Genomic DNA, 21,502 nt, shown 5'->3' with positions numbered 1-21,502 from the left:
GCGAGAGAAGCTGGATTCACATGTGTATGTTGAACCAAACATCGTCAAAAGAAAAAACGCCAAAGATCTCATGTTTGGGAATCGCTCTGCAATAATATGCTCAGTCCAACATTTCACACAGCCAGCCCACAGACTGAAAAGCATACCTCAGATCAGCTGATTCCTGCATGTCCACTAGCTCCAACTGGAGGGAACCCTCATCGAGAGGCATCAGCACCTGTTTAGATTTTGCGGAGAAGTTTCCACCCGGATCAGTAGAGAACGGGTCCCTATCAAACTGCTTGATCTCTGTTGGCAAATCTAATTGAAAAGTTAGTTTTCAAAGTATCTAAAAACTCCAACATTACGGGAGTGATTTGTGCTGATGATAATTGGATATAGTTGTGCAGTGTAGGGAAATGGAGCATTTTATTTGGGCACAGATCAGGAGAGAAAATAACTAATTTCTTCTGAAAAGCAGTCCGTTTTTTAATCATGTAAATAACTGTTTTATCCCTCCCACGTAGTCCCAAACAAAGTGCATTCAAGTGAATGAAGATATCACTCAAAAAACACACCTGTGCTACGAACTCCTCGTCAAGCATTTTCGCTAGATGTGTTGGTTTTCTTGTGGCGGCAATCGCACAGAAAAGCAACTATCTCCTCCCTAAGCTCGCAAACTCTGTTGAGAGCATTTCCCTTGCTTAACCACCTAACGTCATTATGTAAAAGTAGATCATAATGCTAGGCAGACATGTCTTTCAGCAGACTATGAAACAAGCAGTGTTGCAGGCTAGATGTTGATCTGATTAAATGTATCATAGCCATAACTGAGTCCATGGTGTTTTTTAACTCACCGCTAAGTTTTGCGCATAGCGCACTCTCGGTGTATCAGGCAGTGCAGTGATCTCATGTGCGGCGAAGAGCCACAAGACTGGCTGATAAGCCCTGTACCCTGCCCGCCATAGACAGAGCGCCATCTGTGACAAGCATGTTGACTCGCTCCTAATCCATTCCATTCTCATTGAAAAATGAAACTATTTTCTGGAAAATTATCTCACCAGTAGTGTGTCCTTTCAGTGGTATTAAGCCCAGCACGTCCTCCTGAAACACTCTCCATCAAAAAATCGCACATATAAGCACAGCTGTGCTATGTCAGTACTGTCAGTTGACTCGTCCACAGCCAGTGACATTGTCTCTGCCTTCTTCACTCTGTCCAACAGCGTTTCAAAAACCTCCGTAGCAAGAACTTCGATTCTCCTTGCAGTTGATGTGTCCGACATTTCTCACTTTCTCGCTCAGGGTCACCTCCTCAACGGCAGCTAGCATGCACTCTTTCAGTCTCGGAGTCCGTAAAAGGTCTCATCTTTTTACCAAGTATGCACGCCTCACGGAGAGAGGCCGCCATGGCGTTTTCCTGTGCGGAGCACGATCGCACCATAGTGACCCGGCTCTGCTCATAGGAGGTGGTCAGATGTTTAACTTTATTTTGGTGTACATCTGAACCAACTGGAAAGTTAATGTCGAATTGAGTGTTTAGTTGTAAAGTGTCTCCTTAGATTGTAGTATTTTTGCACAGAAACTACCTCGTTGCACAGCAGGCACATAGGCTTCCCTCTGGTATTTCTCAGTCCACTCACTTTTGAATTGTCTATTTTCATCATCAACTTTTATTTTCTTCAGAGTAGAAAGAGACATGTTTCCAGCTCACCTTCACTTTGTGCTAAACAATTGTAAAATACATTAATTGTGGTGGCAAACAGTTGCAGACCGCAGTGGTTACCAGTGATATTTGGCAATTCTAATTGGCAGTAACAACAGATGATATTGATGATGATATTGATTGACAGCACTTAATGGGTGGGACTAGAGAAAAATTGATTATCTTATTGGAGGATATTGAATAATGGCTAATTTTGGCATCAAACATCCGATGTTTGCGAGGATTTTTTTGCAGATATTTTATTAATGCTAAGAATTTATCAAAGGGCCATTCTAAATTGACAAACGGGCCAGATATGGCCCGTGGGCCACCAGTTGAATAGGCCAGCACTATGATATCCCTCCCATGACAAAATGTTCTTTCCTCAGCTCTTACCAAGTGATTTTTGATACATCCTGAAATGCAGTTCTTTCCCCATCAAAGACAAAACACTAACATGAATATGCATTGTAGTAAAATAAAAAATAAAAGGTTATTGCACCATATCATACAAATAGAGAGCTTATTAAGCTCCCATGCATGAAGTGCCACAATAGTGACTTTTGACCCGAGATCATTATATTTACTGATTATAAAAAGTGTTCTGGATTTGAGGAGCTGCACACACATAAATAAACCGTAAAAAAACAGGAGAAAAAGGTTTCATTTTCAAGGCCACTTTTATTGTTGGTCAACTGAAGAACATGCAAGTAGTGTAAGATAGGTGAGACAAGAAACTGATCAGAAAACTGATAAGAAATAAAATGTTGGTTGTAGTTTCTGACCAATTTCACAATTGGTTTGATTGACAGGTTTGCCATAGCAGGTACGTGCTGCGTCTTTGTATTTTTGAGGCGTTCTTCACAATGCAATGTTTATTGTTCAGCTTAGGAAACGTGCTAAACGTTTAAAGGACATATATTATTCGGGTGGATTGGGTGTGTTGACAGTCTCCTAAGAGGTGAACGTGACAAGGGGGTCTGTGTTAAAAGAGAACTTGTGGGACACTGGCTTTCGCTGCGTAAGCCTGCGAGGGGCGATTCAGGAGACATAGGACAGTTGTTTCAGACATTGACTGCCAATCCAGAGGACCTGTTTGATTGACAGATTTATGAGAGCTAGGTTTGATTTACAGTCTCGTCAGTACGTTGTTTACAGATTCGTTGGTGGTGTTTGGTATCTCAGTATTTTTTGAGGAGCTTTTGTGTTTTGGTCAGTGTGAGAGGCATGTTCGGGCAGAGTGCACAATGACTGACAGGAGCACAGACGGGGAGAATTACATGTATGTAGGGGTTTTGTTCTAGTTTGACCTTAGTGAGACCAGCTGTCTCCTGCAATGGGTTTATGGATAATTACAATCACGTTGCACTATATGACAAAACCAATAACAGTTGTGGGTGGGGGGTGTAGTCCAACACAATAGAAAATGTAATCATGTTCCACTAGAACCCCTGAGATATCAGACTAAATACAATTGTCACACCCACAACATGTGGGCCTGCTTCTTAAAACACCTTTCAAATGGAAATGAAAAATGTTTAACATTGTAATGTGCTTTAACAGAACCATTCATTTCAGGGTTTGCATATTTACAGTTAGGCACTTCCTTATGCTACCAATAAAATACGGAGACTTTTTACTAATATTAGTAATATAATAAGGCCATTAAGCCCTGCATATAATCAATGTTAATGTGAATTGAATTGTAAATGTAGAGAAGCATAACGTGGCTTACTGTACTGAAAACCAGCCTGTTTACATCCAAACATTATAAATGACAAGACAAACACCCTCGACAAAAGACTGGATGTTTAAAGAAATATTAAAAGCATAAGTATCATGTGAAGCATTATGGTAGTTAAGTGTAAATTGCACTTCAAATGTAACCACTTACATCCAAACTATACAAATGACAAGAAAGACGCATCCCGGTCCCATATATTGGATATTTCAATAAATATTATAGCTATAACTATCTTCTTATGCCCTATTATAACCAATTGCGGTTAATGTTAATAGGGCCATGAATACTTATGTTTTTAATATTACTTTAAATGCTTATTCTTGAAAGTACTGGTCTGGAAGGTGTCTGTCTTAATTTATGAGGTTTGCATATTGATAATGCTTTAGTACATTAACCCATGTTAAGCAATTTCTACATTAAATGATATTCACATTAAGTGAATATATGCAGAGTGTAATGATATTCTTTGTTAGTAAAAACTATACAACTATTGTCTGGCAATATCTATACATACAATATTATATAAATGCATACATTATATAACCACCTAACTGTAAACACACAAACACTGAAATGAATGGTTCTGTTAAAGCACATTACAATATGAAACGTTTTCCGCACCCCTAAACATTTTTCATTTCTGTTTGAAAGGTGTTTTAAGTCACACATGTTGTGGGTGTGACAGTTGTATTTAGTCTGATATCTCAGGGGTTCTAGTGGAACATGATTACATTTTCTATTGTGTTGGGACTACACCCACCACCCACAACTGTTATTGGTTTTCTCGTATAGTGCAACGTGATTGTAATTATCCATAAACCCGTTGCGGGAGACAGCTGTTCTCCTCCAATGAGATGGGATGTATTGACAGACAATCATTCAAATGGATTTTTAAAGAAATACAAATCTGCCCCGGCTACACCTCACACTACATCTTAAAAATGGCGTCTGTGTGAGCTAATGAGTGTGGAGCTGAGCGGGCATGAGACTGATGACCGACCTCACTGTATATGGAAGAGAAATCTCACTGTGTGTGTGTCTCAGTATATAGTGTGTCTCAGTATCTCAATATATACTGTGGCTCAGTATCTCAGTATGTAGTGCATCTCAGTATCTCAGTATATAGTGCATCTCAGTATCTCAGGATATAGTGCATCTCAGTATCTATACACAAACATGTCAGTCAACTCACACATCATACAGCACACCCTCAGTACAACTCCTGTTTCAATCCTCATACTGGTCAGACTAAGGTCAGATTAGAACAAAATCCCTACATACGTGTAATTCTCTCTCCCTGTCTGTGCTCCTGTCAATCATTGTGCACTCTGCCCAAACATGCCTCTCACACTGACCAAAACACAACACAAAATACTAAGATACAAAAAACCACCAATGAATCTGTAAATCAAACCTAGCTCTCGTAAATCTGACAATTCAACAGGTCCTCTGGATTGGCAGTCAATGTCTGAAACAACTGTCCTGTGTCTCTTCAATCGCCCCTCGCAGGCTTACGCAGCGTGTAAGCATCTTGATCCAAAAGCCAGTGTCACACATGTTCACTTCTTAGGAGACTGTCAACACACCCAATCCACTTGGCTCCTTTGGAGAATAATATATTTCCTTTAAACGTTTAGCACACGTGTTTCGCAAGCTGAACAATACACATTGCATTGTGAAGAACACCTCAAAAATACAAAGACACAGCTCATACCTCCGATGAAAACCCGTTCAATCAAAGCAAGCTTGAACGAAACCTGTAAAGCCAACCTAAGTTGCGCAATTGTGATTTTGGTCACAGTTTTCTTATCTGTTTCTTATCTCACCTGTCACGTTGACCTGAAGCACAGCTACTCATCATGCTTGTTCCAGTAAAATCTGGTTGAAACCAACGAGTCCATCAGCCTGTGAATGTGGGCGGACGTTGGCGAACTTCAGTGAAGATTGTCGGAATGGATGGTCGATCGATTGCTAGAAATAGAACAAACAACAATGGCTTAAGTCTTAACTATTGAATCAGATACAGATTTTTTATAACATAATTTTGTACAAAACAGATGCTTGATAATGTGTATTATAATGATACAGTTGGGCCTGAGTGGAAGTAGATCTATACCTTTGTAAATGCATAAGGGTAATGTTTCATAGGAAACCTACACACGGAACAGATGTATGGAGTTGTATGTGATTCACGGTATGTTTTGTTTAGTTTCTTGGGGGTGAGAATCTGATCAGTTATTGGATTTGCAGTTCTAATCGATTCACTCACAGACACCTACATTCACCTGAGTGGAGGCTGGATTACCTGAGGATAGGCCCTGATTGAAGCCACTCCCTGCTCAAACTGGTTGGCCTTCACCTGGTAGGTGCTCTTCAGACCGGCCATCTGATTGAGACCTGGGGCTTCCATCATAGCCTCGAGTGAAACTGAAATACGCTTTCTTGTCGTCTGGCTTCTCTGGATGATGGTGCTGGCCCTCTGCCACTTGATGATCTTCCTCCTGAGCAGTCTGGGTGAGGAGACCCTGAGCACAGAGCAGCCCTGGCCAGCGTGTTTTCCAGGAGGCAGAGGTGGAGACTTTACTGTTGGAGACATTAGTTCCAACTGAGGAAGAAGAAGAAGAGGAAGGTTTGAATCTGGCATTAAAACCGTGCCACCTGTGATGAGGGACAGTTCTTATTCACCCGACTCCCAGACTCCTACACATATAGCATGTATTCCTCTGAGAGGTCAAGTGAAACTGAAACATCTTGGAATCGATTTCTTACCCTCCACGTTCTCCAGACTCTCTGGATGCAGGTGGCGGCCGTGTGCCTCTTGAGAATGTCTCTCCTCAGCAACCAGGAACGCACAGCTAAGGAAAGAAAGGTCTCGTTACTAGAAGGGCTTGTACAAAAATTACAGACATAAACAAAGTGAAGTAATGGAATGGATTACAGATCTGTAAATGGCCAGACACACAGAAGATAATAGCTAATGAGATTCCCCACAGCTGTCGGACTTCACAACACAGAGTAATTGCATTGGCCACAGAACGTGACCTTCCTATTGCCGAGGCTGCTTGGGATACCACGCGTGTTATTTTGTGTTCTAGTCATTTGTTAACAGTCTGAAGAAAATGAAAACCCACAGACACAAAACAGTGCCTTTCTCTGGCAACAATCTGAGCGGCTGTGAGAGGAGACGCTGAGCCCAGAGCAGCCCCGGACAGCGTGTGGACACTTGCCTGCTTGGATGACAGTTGCTGCGTGTCTCTGGCTGACCTGTTGTTTTCTGCTGCAGTAGCGCCTCCAGTACCGCTGGATGCAGGACGCTTGGCGGCAGAGAACTTGGTTTCTTAAGGCCTCCAGTAGTTCCAGCTGAGGAAGAAGAAGAGGAAGATTTGAATCTGGTATTAAAACCGTGCCACCTGTGATGAGGGAGAGTTCTTGGTCGTCCCCGACTCCTAGACCCCTACATAGATCACGTCCAGAGGGCTGACAGGAAGTGATCGTTTCAAAAAGCATTTTAAGCTCCCCTCTTCAGTGTGATTACCATAGCGGGAGTGATGAAGACTTTGGTGTTCCCACAGTGCACCAGTGAACTGTGAGGCTGGCGGTCATGGGGGTCCGAGGGAGCGGGTGGGCGCTTCAGGACGATGCAGAGAATGTCACTGACTGCGGGGCCCAGGATGCCTTTGCTGGCCTCTGACCCTAGGACAGTGAAGGACATGAATAGAGCATCAGGAATCCAGACAACAAACAGATAAACTAGTAGAAAACTAAGCAATTCCTGATGATAGAAAATGTTCTATTAACTTTGGCATAACTTTAAGTAACAGCATTCCTTATATATTTTCGTGTTTCTCTTCGACCGGTTTAATCTGGCTTGTAATAGTCAGTAGGCACATACATGTTTAAGGCATTGTTATTACATATTTTATAATACACTATTATTAGGAACACCATACTAATACTGTGTTTGACCCGCTTTCGCCTTCAGAACTGCCTTAATTCTACGTGGCATTGATTCTACAAGGTGCTGAAAGCATTCTTTAGAAATGTTGGCCCATATTGATAGGATAGCATCTTGCAGTTGATGGAGATTTGTGGGATGCACATCCAGGGCACGAAGCTCCCGTTCCACCACATCCCAAAGATGCTCTATTAGGTTGAGATCTGGTGACTGTGGGGGCCAGTTTAGTACAGTGAACTCATTGTCATGTTCAAGAAACCAATTTGAAATGATTGGACCTTTGTGACATGGTGCATTATCCTGCTGGAAGTAGCCATCAGAGGATGGGTACATGGTGGTCATAAAGGGATGGACATGGTCAGAAACAATGCTCAGGTAGGCCGTGGCATTTAAACGATGCCCAATTGGCACTAAGGGGCCTAAAGTGTGCCAAGAAAACATCCCCCACACCATTACACCACCACCACCAGCCTGCACAGTGGTAACAAGGCATGATGGATCCATGTTCTCATTCTGTTTACGCCAAATTCTGACTCTACCATCTGAATGTCTCAACAGAAATCGAGACTCATCAGACCAAGCAACATTTTTCCAGTCTTCAACTGTCCAATTTTGGTGAGCTTGTGCAAATTGTAGCCTCTTTTTCCTATTTGTAGTGGAGATGAGTGGTACCCGGTGGGGTCTTCTGCTGTTATAGCCCATCCGCCTCAAGGTTGTACGTGTTGTGGCTTCACAAATGCTTTGCTGCATACCTCGGTTGTAACGAGTGGTTATTTCAGTCAAAGTTGCTCTTCTATCAGCTTGAATCAGTCGGCCCATTCTCCTCTGACCTCTAGCATCAACAAGGCATTTTCGCCCACAGGACTGCCGCATACTGGATGTTTTTCCCTTTTCACACCATTCTTTGTAAACCCTAGAAATGGTTGTGCGTGAAAATCCCAGTAACTGAGCAGATTGTGAAATACTCAGACCGGCCCGTCTGGCACCAACAACCATGCCACGCTCAAAATTGCTTAAATCACCTTTCTTTCCCATTCAGACATTCAGTTTGGAGTTCAGGAGATTGTCTTGACCAGGACCACACCCCTAAATACATTGAAGCAACTGCCATGTGATTGGTTGGTTAGATAATTGCATTAATGAGAAATTGAACAGGTGTTCCTAATAATCCTTTAGGTGAGTGTATATTGTAGTGTTCTTTTCGTATAGGAAATGAATGCCCTTATTTAATATACAGAACATGCCAAACAGACCAAACCAAAAAATAATGCAGTAAACACATTCTACATACTCTTGAGCCATCGTAGATCTGTTAATAATAATATAACAATAATAATATTAGTACAGGGCATACAATAATTTATACTTAGCCGGAAAATAAAAACCGAAAACAAGCAGCTTTATTATGAATAAGCCTTGTTCTCGCTGGGGCCGTGAATAATATCCATTGCCAGTCAGTCAGATGACACTACAAAGATGATAGCAATCATCAAGGCAGTAAAGTCACCTCAGTGATATGGAAGTGTTTAGGTTTTGCGAAGTCCGACGTTGACCACCACTGTGCTGTGTAAAGTTTGTAGAAAGTCTATCGCAAGTAAAAGTGGCAGCACAAAAACCCAGGTGCTGGACCTGTGACAGAAACATGCAGTGGATTGGGAGCAATGTGTGGCACTGCGAGACACAGATGCCAGCTCCTGTCCCCTCCCAAAACCCCTGCTGCTTGATTTTCCAGTGTCATCCCAAATGACAAGATGGTGCCCCGCTGTGTGGAAATTACACGCGGTGACATTTCTTATCACGAAAGAGATCATTTCTTTTTAGGGATAGCATACTAGAGGCATTTTTTCCATTTGATTTAAAACAAAAGTATGCACAATAATGACAGCTATGGACTTGGTGCTGTTCTTTTCTTCTTTTGTTATTCTTGCACGAATGTTATTGCACATGTAGGCCAAGTTGATACAGAACACAAGTCTTTTTTTAATAAATAAAATACACTACCGTTCAAAAGTTTGGGGTCACTTAAAAATGTCCTTGTTTTCGAAAGAAAGGCACATTTTTTGTTCGTTAAAATAACATCAAATTGATCAGAAATACAGTGTAGACATTGTTAATGTTGTAAATGACTACAGTAGCTGGAAACGGCTGATTTGTAATGGAATATCTACATAGGCGTACAGAGGCCCATTATCAGCAACCATCAGTCCTGTGTTCCAATGGCACGTTGTGTTTGCTAATCCAAGTTTATCATTTTAAAAGGCTAACTGATCATTGGAAAACCCTTTTGTAATTGTTAGCACAGCTGAAAACTGTTGTGATGATTAAAGCTACAATAAAACTGGCATTCTTTAGACTAGTTGAGTATGGAGCATCCGCAATTGTGGTTTCGATTACAGGCTCAAAAAGGCCAGAAACAAAGAACTTTCTTCTGAAACTGGTCAGTCTGTTCTTGTTCTGAGAAATGAAGGCTATTCCATGCGAGAAATTGCCAAGAAACTGAAGATCTCATACAAACGCTGTGTACTACTCCCTTCACAGAACAGCGCAAACTGGCTCTAACCAGAATAGAAAGAGGAGTGAGAGGCCCCGGTGCACAACTGAGCAAGAGGACAAATACATTAGAGTGTCTAGTTTGAGAAACAGACGCCTCACAGGTCCTCAACTGGCAGCTTCATTAAATAGTACCCGCAAAACACCAGTCTCAACATCAACAGTGAAGAGGCGACTCTGGGATGCTGGCCTTCTAGGCAGAGTTGCAAAGAAAAAGCCATATCTCAGACTGGCCAATGAAAAGAAAAGATTAAGATGGGCAAAAGAACACAGACACTGGACAGAGCAAGATTGGAAAAAAGTGTTATGGACAGACAAATCTAAGTTTGAGGTGTTCGGATCACAAAGAAGAACATTCGTGAGACGCAGACCAAATGAAAAGATGCTGGAGGAGTGCTTGACACCATCTGTCAAGCATGGTGGAGGCAATGTGATGGTCTGGGGGTACTTTGGTGGTGGTAAAGTGGGAGAGTTGTACAGGGTAAAAGGGATCCCGAAGAAGGACTCCATTTTGCAATGCCATGCCATACCCTGTGGACGGCACTTGATTGGAGCCAATTTCCTCCTACAACAGGACAATGACCCAAAGCACAGCTCCAAACTATGCAAGAACTATATAGGGAAGAAGCAGTCAGCTGGTATTCTGTCTGTAATGGAGTGACCAGCACAGTCACCGGAACTCAACCCTATTGAGCTGTTGTGGGAGCAGCTTGACCGTATGGTACGTAAGACATCAAGCCAATCCAACTTGTGGGAGGTGCTTGAGGAAGCATGGGGTGAAATCTCTTCAGATTTCCTCAACAAATTGACAACTAGAATGCCAAAGGTCTGCAAGGCTGTAATTGCTGCACATGGAGGATTCTTTGACGAAAGCAAAGTTTGAAGGACACAATTATTATTTCAATTAAAAATCATTATTTCTAACCCTGTCGTCAGTGACTATATTTTCAATTCATTTTGCTATATTTCCTATTCAGACTCATTTCATGTATGTTTTCATGGAAAACAAGGACATTTCTAAGTGACCCCAAACATTTGAATGGTAGTGTACATATCTTTGAATATGTTTTAGAGAAAAACATAAAAAAGTTAGATTCAAATCGTGAATCATCCATAAATGTGAAAAGAAATATATATATAGATTTTTTTTTTAGGCAATATCGCCCAGCCCTACAAGCAGATAATAAAAATGCCCAGCCAGGAGTCACCTATGACAGAAACGGCTTCCTTACAGTTTACCCTGTAAGGAGTATGATGGGATTTAATTAGGAATGCACTAATATGAATATTCTGGGATGATACCAATATCCAATATTCATATAACAAGATATGCCGATACCGATATTTTCTTATAATGTATTTACCTATAGAACGAGAGCGGGCAGGGGGTGGGGGGGGGCAAGATCGAAGGCGTGTGTTCATATTGTTTTTTTGGGGAATTTTTTTCTATGTTCAAGTATTTGTTGGGCCAGACAGCACGCTTAAAAAAAAAAAAAAATCAGCAGCAGGAAACCCTGAAACATTATGTTTAAGTTACGGCCAGATGTACTTAATTCATATAAATATTTAGAGATATCTTAAAATGAATTAGAGATCTCTACATTAATTTCAGATATCTTTAAATGTTTAAAGATATATTGCAATGCAGTTGAAGATCTCTCCTAAATGATAACTTGGCTTGCCTTTTTTTCATAGCAACAGACTAGCAGCATCGTCGCTGCTAGGAAAGAAATTCCACTGACTGCAGCAAATACCCAGACAAGCAGCCGACAACTCTGGACTACTGTTGAGTCTGGCTTAATTTTCCACATGTGAGTGGAGGTCACTTTGACACGTCAGAAGCAATAAAACGCATTGAGGCTCCATCTCACGCATTTGTGCAAGAATCTCACACATCTCTATTTCAATGTATTTAAAAACATACATAAACATATATTGTGTTTCTTTCTTTAAACCGACTTTGTTCCGTTTTTCTCCTATAAATGATATTAGGCTTTATTAACAGAACTGCGAAAGGGACTAAATAATAATAATCATCATAATAATGATGATGATGATTATTATTTATTGGGCTACCAAGGCAGTAGGTTGCTGGGAAGAGGGAGTTTCTCTGTAGCTGCTGCTTGCATTTTGGCACTTAATTACCGCATCGCATGTTCGTGCACGTCATTCATATTTTGTTGAAGGGACATGAGTAGAACAAATCGGATGCTTAGTTAGTTAGACACAATAAAAGCAGCAGTCAGAAATATCAGCCATTTTAAAGCAATCGGCCGATAGCTGATATCGTAAATGACAAAGGAGTGTCCTAAACTGAGACTCACCAGAGCTGCTCAGTTCTTCAGATGAACTCTTCCAGTTGGCGATCAACCCATAACGCTGCACAAAAGCTTGGTTCAGGATCCTGGAAACAGACAGAATGATTCAGTAAAAATCAGATCTCTGTAAAAAGATGAAGATTTCGGATGAGTCTTGTGAGCAATTAGAGGAGACATCTACAGCGCACTGTCACATACCGGATAGGAAACTCAACCGCACTGATGCTGACAGACATCTGAGACTCCACCACTGGGATGCCACCGCCGGCCTCAGTAGGGCTGTTGGCTGGAGAGGAGGCCCGGGCCTGATCGTCCGGCCAGGAACACACCAGCTCTGCTTTACCTAGGGTCTCTGTCGTAGCCTGTAGGAAAATTGCACATCAAGCCCAGCACAGGGGGGAAGGCGTGACTTTGTATTGACTATGATATTGGGTGTCTCCTATGATTCTGAGCAAACAGAACATACAGTTCGCATAGTCCATCCAGTTTGATCTCAAAGGAAAACCTCAGCAACAAACCAGTAGACTCTAACACTGAAGCTAATTTTCGATTTCCCAAATCACAGCCATAAAGCATTATTCAAGTGATGATGATCATTATATCAAGTGAAACTAACCTTCCACTCTAATTAAGGCTGTACAAATCATATGCCAATGAAAGCTGTATGACCAGACTATAGACATTTAACATGTATTCCCATCCTAGAATCGATTTCTTACTCTCCACGTTCTCCAGACTCTCTGGATGCAGGTGGCGGCCGTGTGCCTCTTGAGAATGTCTCTCCTCAGCAACCAGGAATGCACAGCTAAGGAAAGAAAGGTCTCGTTACTAGAAGGGCTTGGACAAAAATTACAGACTTAAATAAAGTGAAATAATGGAATGGATTACAGATCTGTAAAGGGCCAGACACACAGAAGATAATAGTGAATGAGATTCCCCACAGCTGTCGAACTTCACAACACAGAGTAATTGCATTGGCCACAGAACATGACCTTCCTATTGCCGAGGCTGCTTGGGATACCACGCGTGTTATTTTGTGTTCTAGTCATTTGTTAACAGTCTGAAGAAAATGAAAACCCACAGACACAAAACAGTGCCTTTCTCTGGCAACAATCTGAGCGGCTGTGAGAGGAGACGCTGAGCCCAGAGCAGCCCCGGACAGCGTGTGGACACTTGCCTGCTTGGATGACAGTCGCTGCGTGTCTCTGGCTGGCCTGTTGTTGTTTTCTGCTGCAGTAGCGCCTCCAGTACCTCTGGATGCAGGATGCTTGGCGGCAGAAAACTTGGTTCCTCTTGGCCTCCAGTAGTTCCAGCTGAGGAAGAAAAAGAGGAAGGTTTGAATCTGGCATTTAATCCGTGCCTCCTGTGATGAGGGACAGTGCTTGGTCGTCCGACTCCTAGACCCCTACATAGATCACTTCCTGTCAGCCCTCTGGACGTGATCATTTCAAAAAGCATTTTAAGCTCCCCTCTTCAGTGTGATTACCATGGCGGGAGTGATGAAGACTTTGGTGTTCCCACAGTGCACCAGTGAACTGTGAGGCTGGCGGTCATGGGGGTCCGAGGGAGCGGGTGGGCGCTTCAGGACGATGCAGAGAATGTCTCTGACTGCGGGGCCCAGGATGCGTTTGCTGGCCTCTGACCCTAGGACAGCGAAGGACGTGAATAGAGCATCAGGAATCCAAACAAACGGATTAACTAGTAGAAAACTAAGCAATTCCTGATGATAGAAATTGTTCTAGTAACTGTGGCATTAACTGAACAGCATTTCTTATGATATCCCATAAAGTGTTGTTATTTTCCATTCGAACAGCAGCTGTACTGATAGCAATGTGTGTTTTCTCAGCCGGCCTTTCAAACGCTGTCCTTTCTGAAGACATCAGATAGGACTCGGTGCCCTTCATAGCTTTAGTGTCTGTTCGAGGCTCTGCCTGGTTGCAGTAACATGGGTTGGCCATTGGTTGATTTAATATAATAACATAACCCCACTGCCAAATGACAAAGAGTGTCCTAAACTGAGACTCACCTAAGCTGCTCAGTTGTTTGGATGAGATCTTCACGTTGGCGATCAGCCCGTATCGCTTCATGAAGGCTGCGTTTGGAATTCTGGAAACAAAGAGAATGATTCAGTGAAAATCAGATCTTTGTAAATAAAATGAAGGTTTTGGATGACTCTTGTGAATGAGTATAGATTCATTTATATTGTGGATATGTATGAAAAGCCAAATAGGCAATAAAACCAACATCTACATACCGGATAGGAAACCCAGCTGCACTGATTTTGACGGATTCCACAATGCCACAGGCTTCCAGCTGTGCCATGACCTGGTATTGGACGAGAAAGTGTATCAGTCATCCGATATTACAGGGCAACTAAGCATCATTAATATGGTGTCTGATGTCATAACTCTGTTGATTAAATAGTGAGTTCAATATTTTAACCAGATGAATGCCTGATACATTCGATACATGTCTGCGGCATGCATGCATAACCCCAGTTCAATCCAGGGACGTACCTCTTCCTTTTCAAAGGCGAGTGGCTGGCAGGCTGTGTTAGGCTTGATGCACCTTATGTAGTGTGGAGTAGTGCTGTCCAGAACATCCATCAGGCTGTCCAGCGAGCTCTGCGGGGCCACAACACACAACACGTCACACTGACTGACCCCTCCAAACCACAGGGAGGTCACTCTTACATTTCACATGATATCATCATAAACAGATGTGCATATGAGGGTTATATACATTCAAGACTGATTGATTGATTGATTGATTGATTGATTGATTGAAAGCTCATACACATGTAGAACTAAAAATTGGTTATTGGTTATATTATATACCTTAAACTTGGAGACCACGGTGATGACTTTGAGGTAGCCCCTGGTTTTCTTCTGCTCCTTGTTGTCATGAGCAAACAGGTTGCTGAGCAGATCCTTCTGGGATTTCCGCAGCAGGCCGATGAGCTCTGGAGGCACGGGGTCCTGCAAACAGACACACAATACAATGCGTTCAGCCGGGACACTCCGAGCGAATAGTTAAAGAGTCGACTCTGTTGCTTCCTCACAGCTTTCCTCACCTTGTTCTTCTCCACCATTCCCTCGATCTGATAGCAGACGTCGTCTGCGTAATGTGACACTATGAAGTGCGGCATAGCATCAAACTTGTCCCGGCTCATGCAGGGGTTGCCGGACAGGGATTTCTCCAGCCGCAGCTCCAAGTTCTTGGGGTCTGCACGGCGGTTCAGACGGCACTCCTGGATGAGAGACAAGGGGTCAGGTGACACGAGACGAACACCAAAATCCACCAATTGTGGAATATGAAAAAGGTCACGCAGTGTGGTGTGTACAATGACTTATTTTTGAGCCGTAACATCTGTTCTTACACTAAAAAAAGACTATTCGCACTATCAAAATATCCACAAATATCCAAAACATGTTGCATATTAAAAGGATGGCGGGGCAGTCTGACCTCATTGAGCAGAGAGAAGATACCATTGGGGCTGTCCTCGAAGAGGGCCAGGCAGCTCTGGTTGTCCTGGTAGCTGATGAAGGACTGGTCCAGTCCCTCGGCAATGTTCTCCTCCTGCAGAAGGGAGAGAGAAGGGATAGATTGGATAGGTTTAAAGAGATTTTTCGGAGTGACTATTTTCAGATGATTTTCACCCACAGAGATTCTGGTTTCAACAGAGTCACACCCCAAGCCATGGAAAGCTTCAAACATCAGTGCCTATTTACTTCCTTCTCACTGTTCAAGTTTCTCCTTCCTTCTCGTGATGACATCACTTGTAAGAAGGCCTGGGGCACAATATGAATGCATACCTCGCAACAGGAAGGCCAGAGAGGCAACGCACAAATGGAGAGATCATTCAACTCAGAAAGAGCAAAATGGATAACATATCCTAATATAAGTAAAAAAACATTTTAAAGACCCTGATTAAAGCTAAATCAGGAGCTCAGGAGTACCTGCTGCTTCTTCAGAAAGTGTCGGACAAAGTGTTGCTGCAGCTTCTCATTTGCATAGTTGACACAGACCTGCTCCAGATTATTTTCTTTGAAGCTCTCAAAGCCGTAGACATCCAGCAGACCTGCCGGGCATCACAGAGAGAACAATTACCCTCAGAGAGGACAAAACACTGGTCACAAAGTTCAGTAAAGTGACATCTCCAGAAAAGACTCTGATAGGGGACAGAGGACAGACTGGATCAAATTAAAACTTTTGTAGAAGTTTTACATAGCCATGCAAGAAGACATTAAGACTACTGGCAATGCATTATGAAACTAAATGTTCCTGTCACAGTTTGCTCTGCATTGACTATTAGTGTCCGGCCTTGTGAATATTAGCATCATTTAATTTATACTTACACATTTATCACGACTGTACACAATTCTGCCTAAAATTAATGCAATTGTATTTTCAATATCACTTAGTCAACATCGCTGTGAATGGGAGCTTTCTGTCCAAAAAGAGCTTGTTGGGACGTTTAGGCAAGTAGGAGTAAGCAGTGTTCATTTTAATAGCAAGCAAAGCCCGTACCGATGAAGTTGGTGGATGAAACGGCACAGATGCTCTGGTTGGTGAACTCAACAAGCCAGTCGAACACACTGTGAAGAAAAAAAACACATTTAATTTATGGTTTACACCATCACAAATTTATAATCTGACCAAATGTAACTGGCCTACTATGTCATCTTCCAGTTGATCACACACACACTGGTATTGTCTGCTGTGATCTGGCATTTTCAGGAAACAGGTCTTCCAAGAAAAGCTGCTTTATGTAAGTGACTGAGAGATGATTGGCTAACCATAGAAGCGGTGTGTTTGAAGCTGCACAGCACATGAGGAAGCTAGTGCTGTGTGAGGGTGTCAAATCTCAAGCTCCTGTCTCACTGATCTATGTGCCAGGAAGTTTACACGGCAGACCTCGGAGCACCATCCCCCCACCAGCTAAAGTCAGTCCGGCTGGCAGGTCACACTCAGGGGGGCGGCAGGGGACACTCACCGGGCGTAGACCAGCTTGGCCAAGCAGTCCCTTCGTGTGATGCACTCGGCCTGTGAGCACGGCTTCGTCAGCACCCGCTGCTCCCCCCCGGCCCGAATGGGCCTCACAGTGAGGAAGCGGAGCAGCTCCTCCGTGGGCAACTCCAGCAAGGTGGCCGCCTTCTGGAGGAAGTCTGGGGAAAAAGCACAACCATTACCGCTACTTGACATACAGACGTTTAGGGAGCACCTAACTGAAAAAACATACACTATAACACAGGTTACAGAAGGCTGAAGGACCTGACTGGCCAGACGGTCCTAAGAGGTTCCCCCTCCGGACCCCTGTGGGGAGAAGCCATGGACGGGATGGGGTGAAGTCGCCTTACCTTTGGACTGCTCCTGGAGTTCACAGCGCCTCGACTCATCAGATGCAGAGAAGTCGACGTTCCCCAGCTGCAAAATCCCTGCGAGGACCTGGCTCACATGAAAAGTGGAAAACAAAAGGAGGGAGGCTCTAGCTTTGAATAATGCCTCAGATGATAATGAAGGGGTGTGTATACAACACCACCTGTGTATACGTAGATTGAACATAATATTTGTGTAAATAGAAGGACATAAGAAGCTGAATGGCATGATACATAGATGATCATGTGATTGTGCAATAAAAAACAAACCTTTCAAAATCTGAACAAATACATAAGCTAAACAGAAATAAATGAATAAAGCCATTTGAAAGTTTCACAAAGTCTTAAGTCTCAAGTAATATCACATATTTGCCTTCATAAGTCGCATGTGTTTTGTAAGTTTCATTTCGTTACCTGAAAGATCTGTTCCTGCAGTTGGCAGTCAATGCCCAGGTTCGTCATGGCATCTCTGGTTTCAGCAAAGCTGTCTAAAAGATCAAGTTACTTGGCATTAAAGAACATCTGTATTTCTTCTCAAATCTGCCTGTTCCCCAGAGTGCAGCAAATCCACAGAATGTGAGGAGAAGCTAATGCTTTCATTTCTGAATTTGCAGATGTATTAAGTTCTATGAAAACCAGGTTAGCACTTAATTGCATCTACATAACCACTGAGAATTAACATTGAATTAAATAATCAGGAGCCTGCCTTTTCATTTCAAACCTTCACAAATTGAGCAAAATCCACTGTCTTCCATGTAAAGACACGGTACTGGGAAACCCACTAATTACCTTCAAGATTTCTGTCAGCATTTGGCAACCAGGATAACTGAGCGTCATGTGGCATATGCCACTCCTGTCTCTCCTGCTCTGAGGCTCCGTCCATCATCTAGAGAAAGAGAGAAACTAGTCTGAAAACACACCATGTGATCAAGACAGCGAGTCCTATTGCATCGTACGAGCATCCCCTGAAAAAACAGGCACTCCCTGTGATCGCTACCAACGAATAACAGGGATTCCTAGCTTGGATATAAAAACAAACCTGGTAAAAGATGTGGAAATTGTGCTCGTCGGGAGCTGGGCAAGCCACTCTGGTCTTCTCCAACAGAAACGTCTGGATCTTCGCCCCGACAAGCTCCTGCGAACTAGTCACAGAGTGAAGAAAACATTAGCCTTAAGCCAGACAGCCAGTATAAGTAGTAGTAGTTTCACGACGGGGGACAATCAGACTGACCTGTTGAATTGCAGCTGGATGTACTTCCCAAAGCGACTGCTGTTGTTGTTGCGTGATGTACAGGCGTTCCCTACGGAAAAAGCACAGCCCAATCTCGGTTATTTTTATCTTTCACTCAAGGGAGAAACCCGCTGGAAACATGGAGTACAGTACTGGATAAGAGGATATAGACCTCTCAATTATGAAAGGCAGAATCATGTCACGCACCAGTCAGGACTGATTCAACGTTCTGCTTAAAGATCGACCCAAAAACGTGTGCATTTTCCAACATCCACATCCCAGTGTAACACAGTACAGGGGATTGAGTGGGTAATTATGGGTACTACTTCTCACCAAAGGCCTCCATGACAGGGTTGGAGTCCAGGACACGCTGCTTCACTCTGTCCACCGTGTCCTTGCCCTTCTGGGAAGTGGAGGGAGCTGCCACAGTGGAGTAGTACTTCATGAGACTGCGGGTGGTCCAGGTCTGTAAGAGAAGGAAGTATTTGCCTTTAGCCAGCCAGCAAGACAGCGGTTTCAGCGCAGAGGTCACCTCTGCCGACTACAGCCCGGCCACTACTGTACAGTTCTTACCTTTCCAGCCCCACTCTCGCCGCTGATGATGATTGACTGGTTCCCCAGCTCCATCTGTAGATTCCTGTACGCCTGTTCAGCCACAAGGAAGATGTGGGGCTTGCATTCCTGGGAGAGACGAGAGGAAGCATCATTAGAAACCAACGCTTTAAAATGTGTAACACATATAAAGCAACACGCTGGACGTGTTCCTTGCGGTCTGATGATTAAAAGAAAACTGACACACTGGTTCCATGCGGATTGGACGGGTTTGCCAGCTAGGCTTTACCTGTGGCTGGGAGGTGCAGTGGTATTCCTTCATCGCGTCCAGACTGTAGAGCTGAGGAAGAGGCTGGAAGGGATTCAGAGCGACCAGACTGCACCCAGCATGAGTGTAAAACTTCCCCACAGAGTACCTAGCACCCAGGCATATCAGAACTACAAGGCAAGGAGAACAAAAATAACTAATATTAGGAGTCTGATGTTACAAAATGAGCAAAAGCATTTTACAGACAAGAAGTCTTTAATTTTTTCTGAAATTAGGCTGTAAATAACATGTTACTGGTGTTTAAACAAAACCGACAAACAATGTCTGTGTGAAGATTGTGTTGTTGTTAATGTAAGAAAATCAGCAGTCTTCACATTCTGTCTAAGCTGTTGGAAACATTCCTTCTAAGTGGCACTGTGAACATTAGCGACCATTTCCAGAGGAGATATTACCTGTAGCCGGGGTGACAGGGTTCACTTTGGTGAGATCATCAATCATGTGTAGTCCACCTTCATCAATCAAGAAGGCTTTGACTTCCTCACCCAAGTCATTGAGACAGGGCAGGCGGGACCGAGTCTCTGTTCTGAAGCCATTAACCTGGAAAACAACATTGACAGGACTAAAAATACACCTCATTCAGCTTCACTGCAGGAGCTACACGAGAGAGAAGTCATCGGGTTTATGGTTTAACAGCTGGATATGCTTTCAGAAACTGAAGGTCTATTGTAAATGTTCAGGAACTCAAAATGTAAAATGTAGTGTTCACAATTTGACAGCTTAGAACTGCACACCAATCCCGAATGTCAGGCAAGGAGGTCCAGCTCGTATCTCTGCACCTTAAGGTACAGCAAATATGCTCTGCTATGTTTTTCTTTAGTGCTAACTGATTTACCCCATTGTTTTGCTGAATAATTGTGAGTTTGTGAATTTAATTACACTTTAAATGTCAAAATGTGAATAAAAGCCTTTAGTTGCTACAATAATATTATTAATAAACAGAATAATAATAAATAAGTATAATAATTGTTCAGTTCAATGTGATGCAATATGGGATATGATTGTATGGCTGGGCTTAATGTTTGACTGTGAAGGGGATTGAATACATTCTATTCATAAAGAAATGGCTTATTATTTTATTTACTGTAGGAATAAATCCAAATTCGTGCCAAAGATGTTTTGAGCAGGGGGAGCTGCCCGAAAGTAAAAGTAATTTCAATTGAAAATTATTATTTGCTTTATCAATTTCTTTGTTTGTGTATTTTGCAGGGAGGAGCTTAAGATAGTTGTATAATACACACAGCAACCACACACACGACTGATGGTCACATAGCCTACTGCAGGGGTAGTCAATTATCTTTTGTCAGGGTCCATATTTCTTGGTCAAGGTGTAGTCAAGGTCCAGACTCCAGAAGGAGGGAAAAAATCATACCTCCAAATGCCCCTTTCCAACACACACAATTCTGTGAATTAGTAATATCCCCCGTTGCTTATATTTAGTACATTCATATGACAAAGTACAAAAATGTAATGTTTAAATGTAAATATGAGTATTAAAGCGCTTTCAGACCACTTTTAATAGTTTTCATGTGTTAAAGATTATTGTAGGCATATACACTCACCTAAAGGATTATTAGGAACACCATACTAATACTGTGTTTGACCCCCTTTCGCCTAATTCTACGTGGCATTGATTCAACAAGGTGCTGAAAGCATTCTTTAGAAATGTTGGCCCATATTGATAGGATAGCATCTTGCAGTTGATGGAGATTTGTGGGATGCACATCCAGGGCACGAAGCTCCCGTTCCACCACATCCCAAAGATGCT

The 21,502-nt window shown here is 42.8% G+C and overlaps 1 protein-coding gene and 1 long non-coding RNA gene across 5 annotated transcripts in view; one reads left to right on the top strand and one right to left on the bottom strand.

Annotated features, from left to right (window-relative positions):
- The window catches only part of LOC136763292 (uncharacterized), a 45,323-nt gene that overhangs the window by 7,292 nt on the left and 16,529 nt on the right, over positions 1 to 21,502 (top strand). The window lies entirely within an intron of this gene.
- On the bottom strand, positions 4,922 to 20,258 carry LOC136763278 (unconventional myosin-XIX). 3 transcript variants are annotated; one of them, XM_066717169.1, is made up of 28 exons: positions 20,130 to 20,258; positions 19,699 to 19,847; positions 19,431 to 19,538; positions 19,191 to 19,323; positions 18,858 to 18,927; positions 18,666 to 18,768; positions 18,416 to 18,512; positions 18,041 to 18,114; positions 17,609 to 17,696; positions 17,245 to 17,416; positions 16,779 to 16,846; positions 16,208 to 16,329; positions 15,714 to 15,827; positions 15,322 to 15,498; positions 15,086 to 15,226; positions 14,765 to 14,872; positions 14,503 to 14,573; positions 14,275 to 14,354; positions 13,735 to 13,886; positions 13,426 to 13,561; positions 12,968 to 13,053; positions 12,447 to 12,610; positions 12,255 to 12,334; positions 6,961 to 7,118; positions 6,653 to 6,785; positions 6,195 to 6,280; positions 5,731 to 6,030; positions 4,922 to 5,396 (listed from the first exon to the last, which is right to left on the bottom strand). In XM_066717169.1, exons 1-28 carry the CDS (start codon positions 20,173 to 20,175, stop codon positions 5,283 to 5,285), a joined length of 3,330 nt encoding a protein of 1,109 aa, XP_066573266.1. In that variant the 5' UTR covers positions 20,176 to 20,258; the 3' UTR covers positions 4,922 to 5,282. The 3 variants fall into 3 exon arrangements, 2 of the variants coding, with proteins under 2 accessions (XP_066573266.1, XP_066573257.1); XM_066717160.1 differs by having other exon boundaries at positions 5,077 to 5,396; positions 13,735 to 13,892; XR_010820970.1 differs by lacking the exon at positions 4,922 to 5,396 and having other exon boundaries at positions 5,941 to 6,030; positions 6,690 to 6,785; positions 13,735 to 13,892.

This window comes from Amia ocellicauda, chromosome 2 (genome assembly GCF_036373705.1).
Source record: "Amia ocellicauda isolate fAmiCal2 chromosome 2, fAmiCal2.hap1, whole genome shotgun sequence".
Classification (NCBI taxonomy): domain Eukaryota; kingdom Metazoa; phylum Chordata; class Actinopteri; order Amiiformes; family Amiidae; genus Amia; species Amia ocellicauda.
The sequence above is the reverse complement of the archived record's forward strand: the minus strand, read 5'-3'. Positions and strand labels throughout refer to the sequence as shown.

Coding starts and splice junctions, on each gene's coding strand:
- LOC136763278 (XM_066717160.1), bottom strand. CDS start 20,175: ATGATTGATGATCTCACCAAAGTGAACCCTGTCACCCCGGCTACAG. Junction 18,769..18,857: donor ATCCAGCTGCAATTCAACAG/GTCAGTCTGATT, acceptor CTCTGTGACTAG/TTCGCAGGAGCTTGTCGGGG. Junction 14,574..14,764: donor TCGCCTTTGAAAAGGAAGAG/GTACGTCCCTGG, acceptor GTCCAATACCAG/GTCATGGCACAGCTGGAAGC.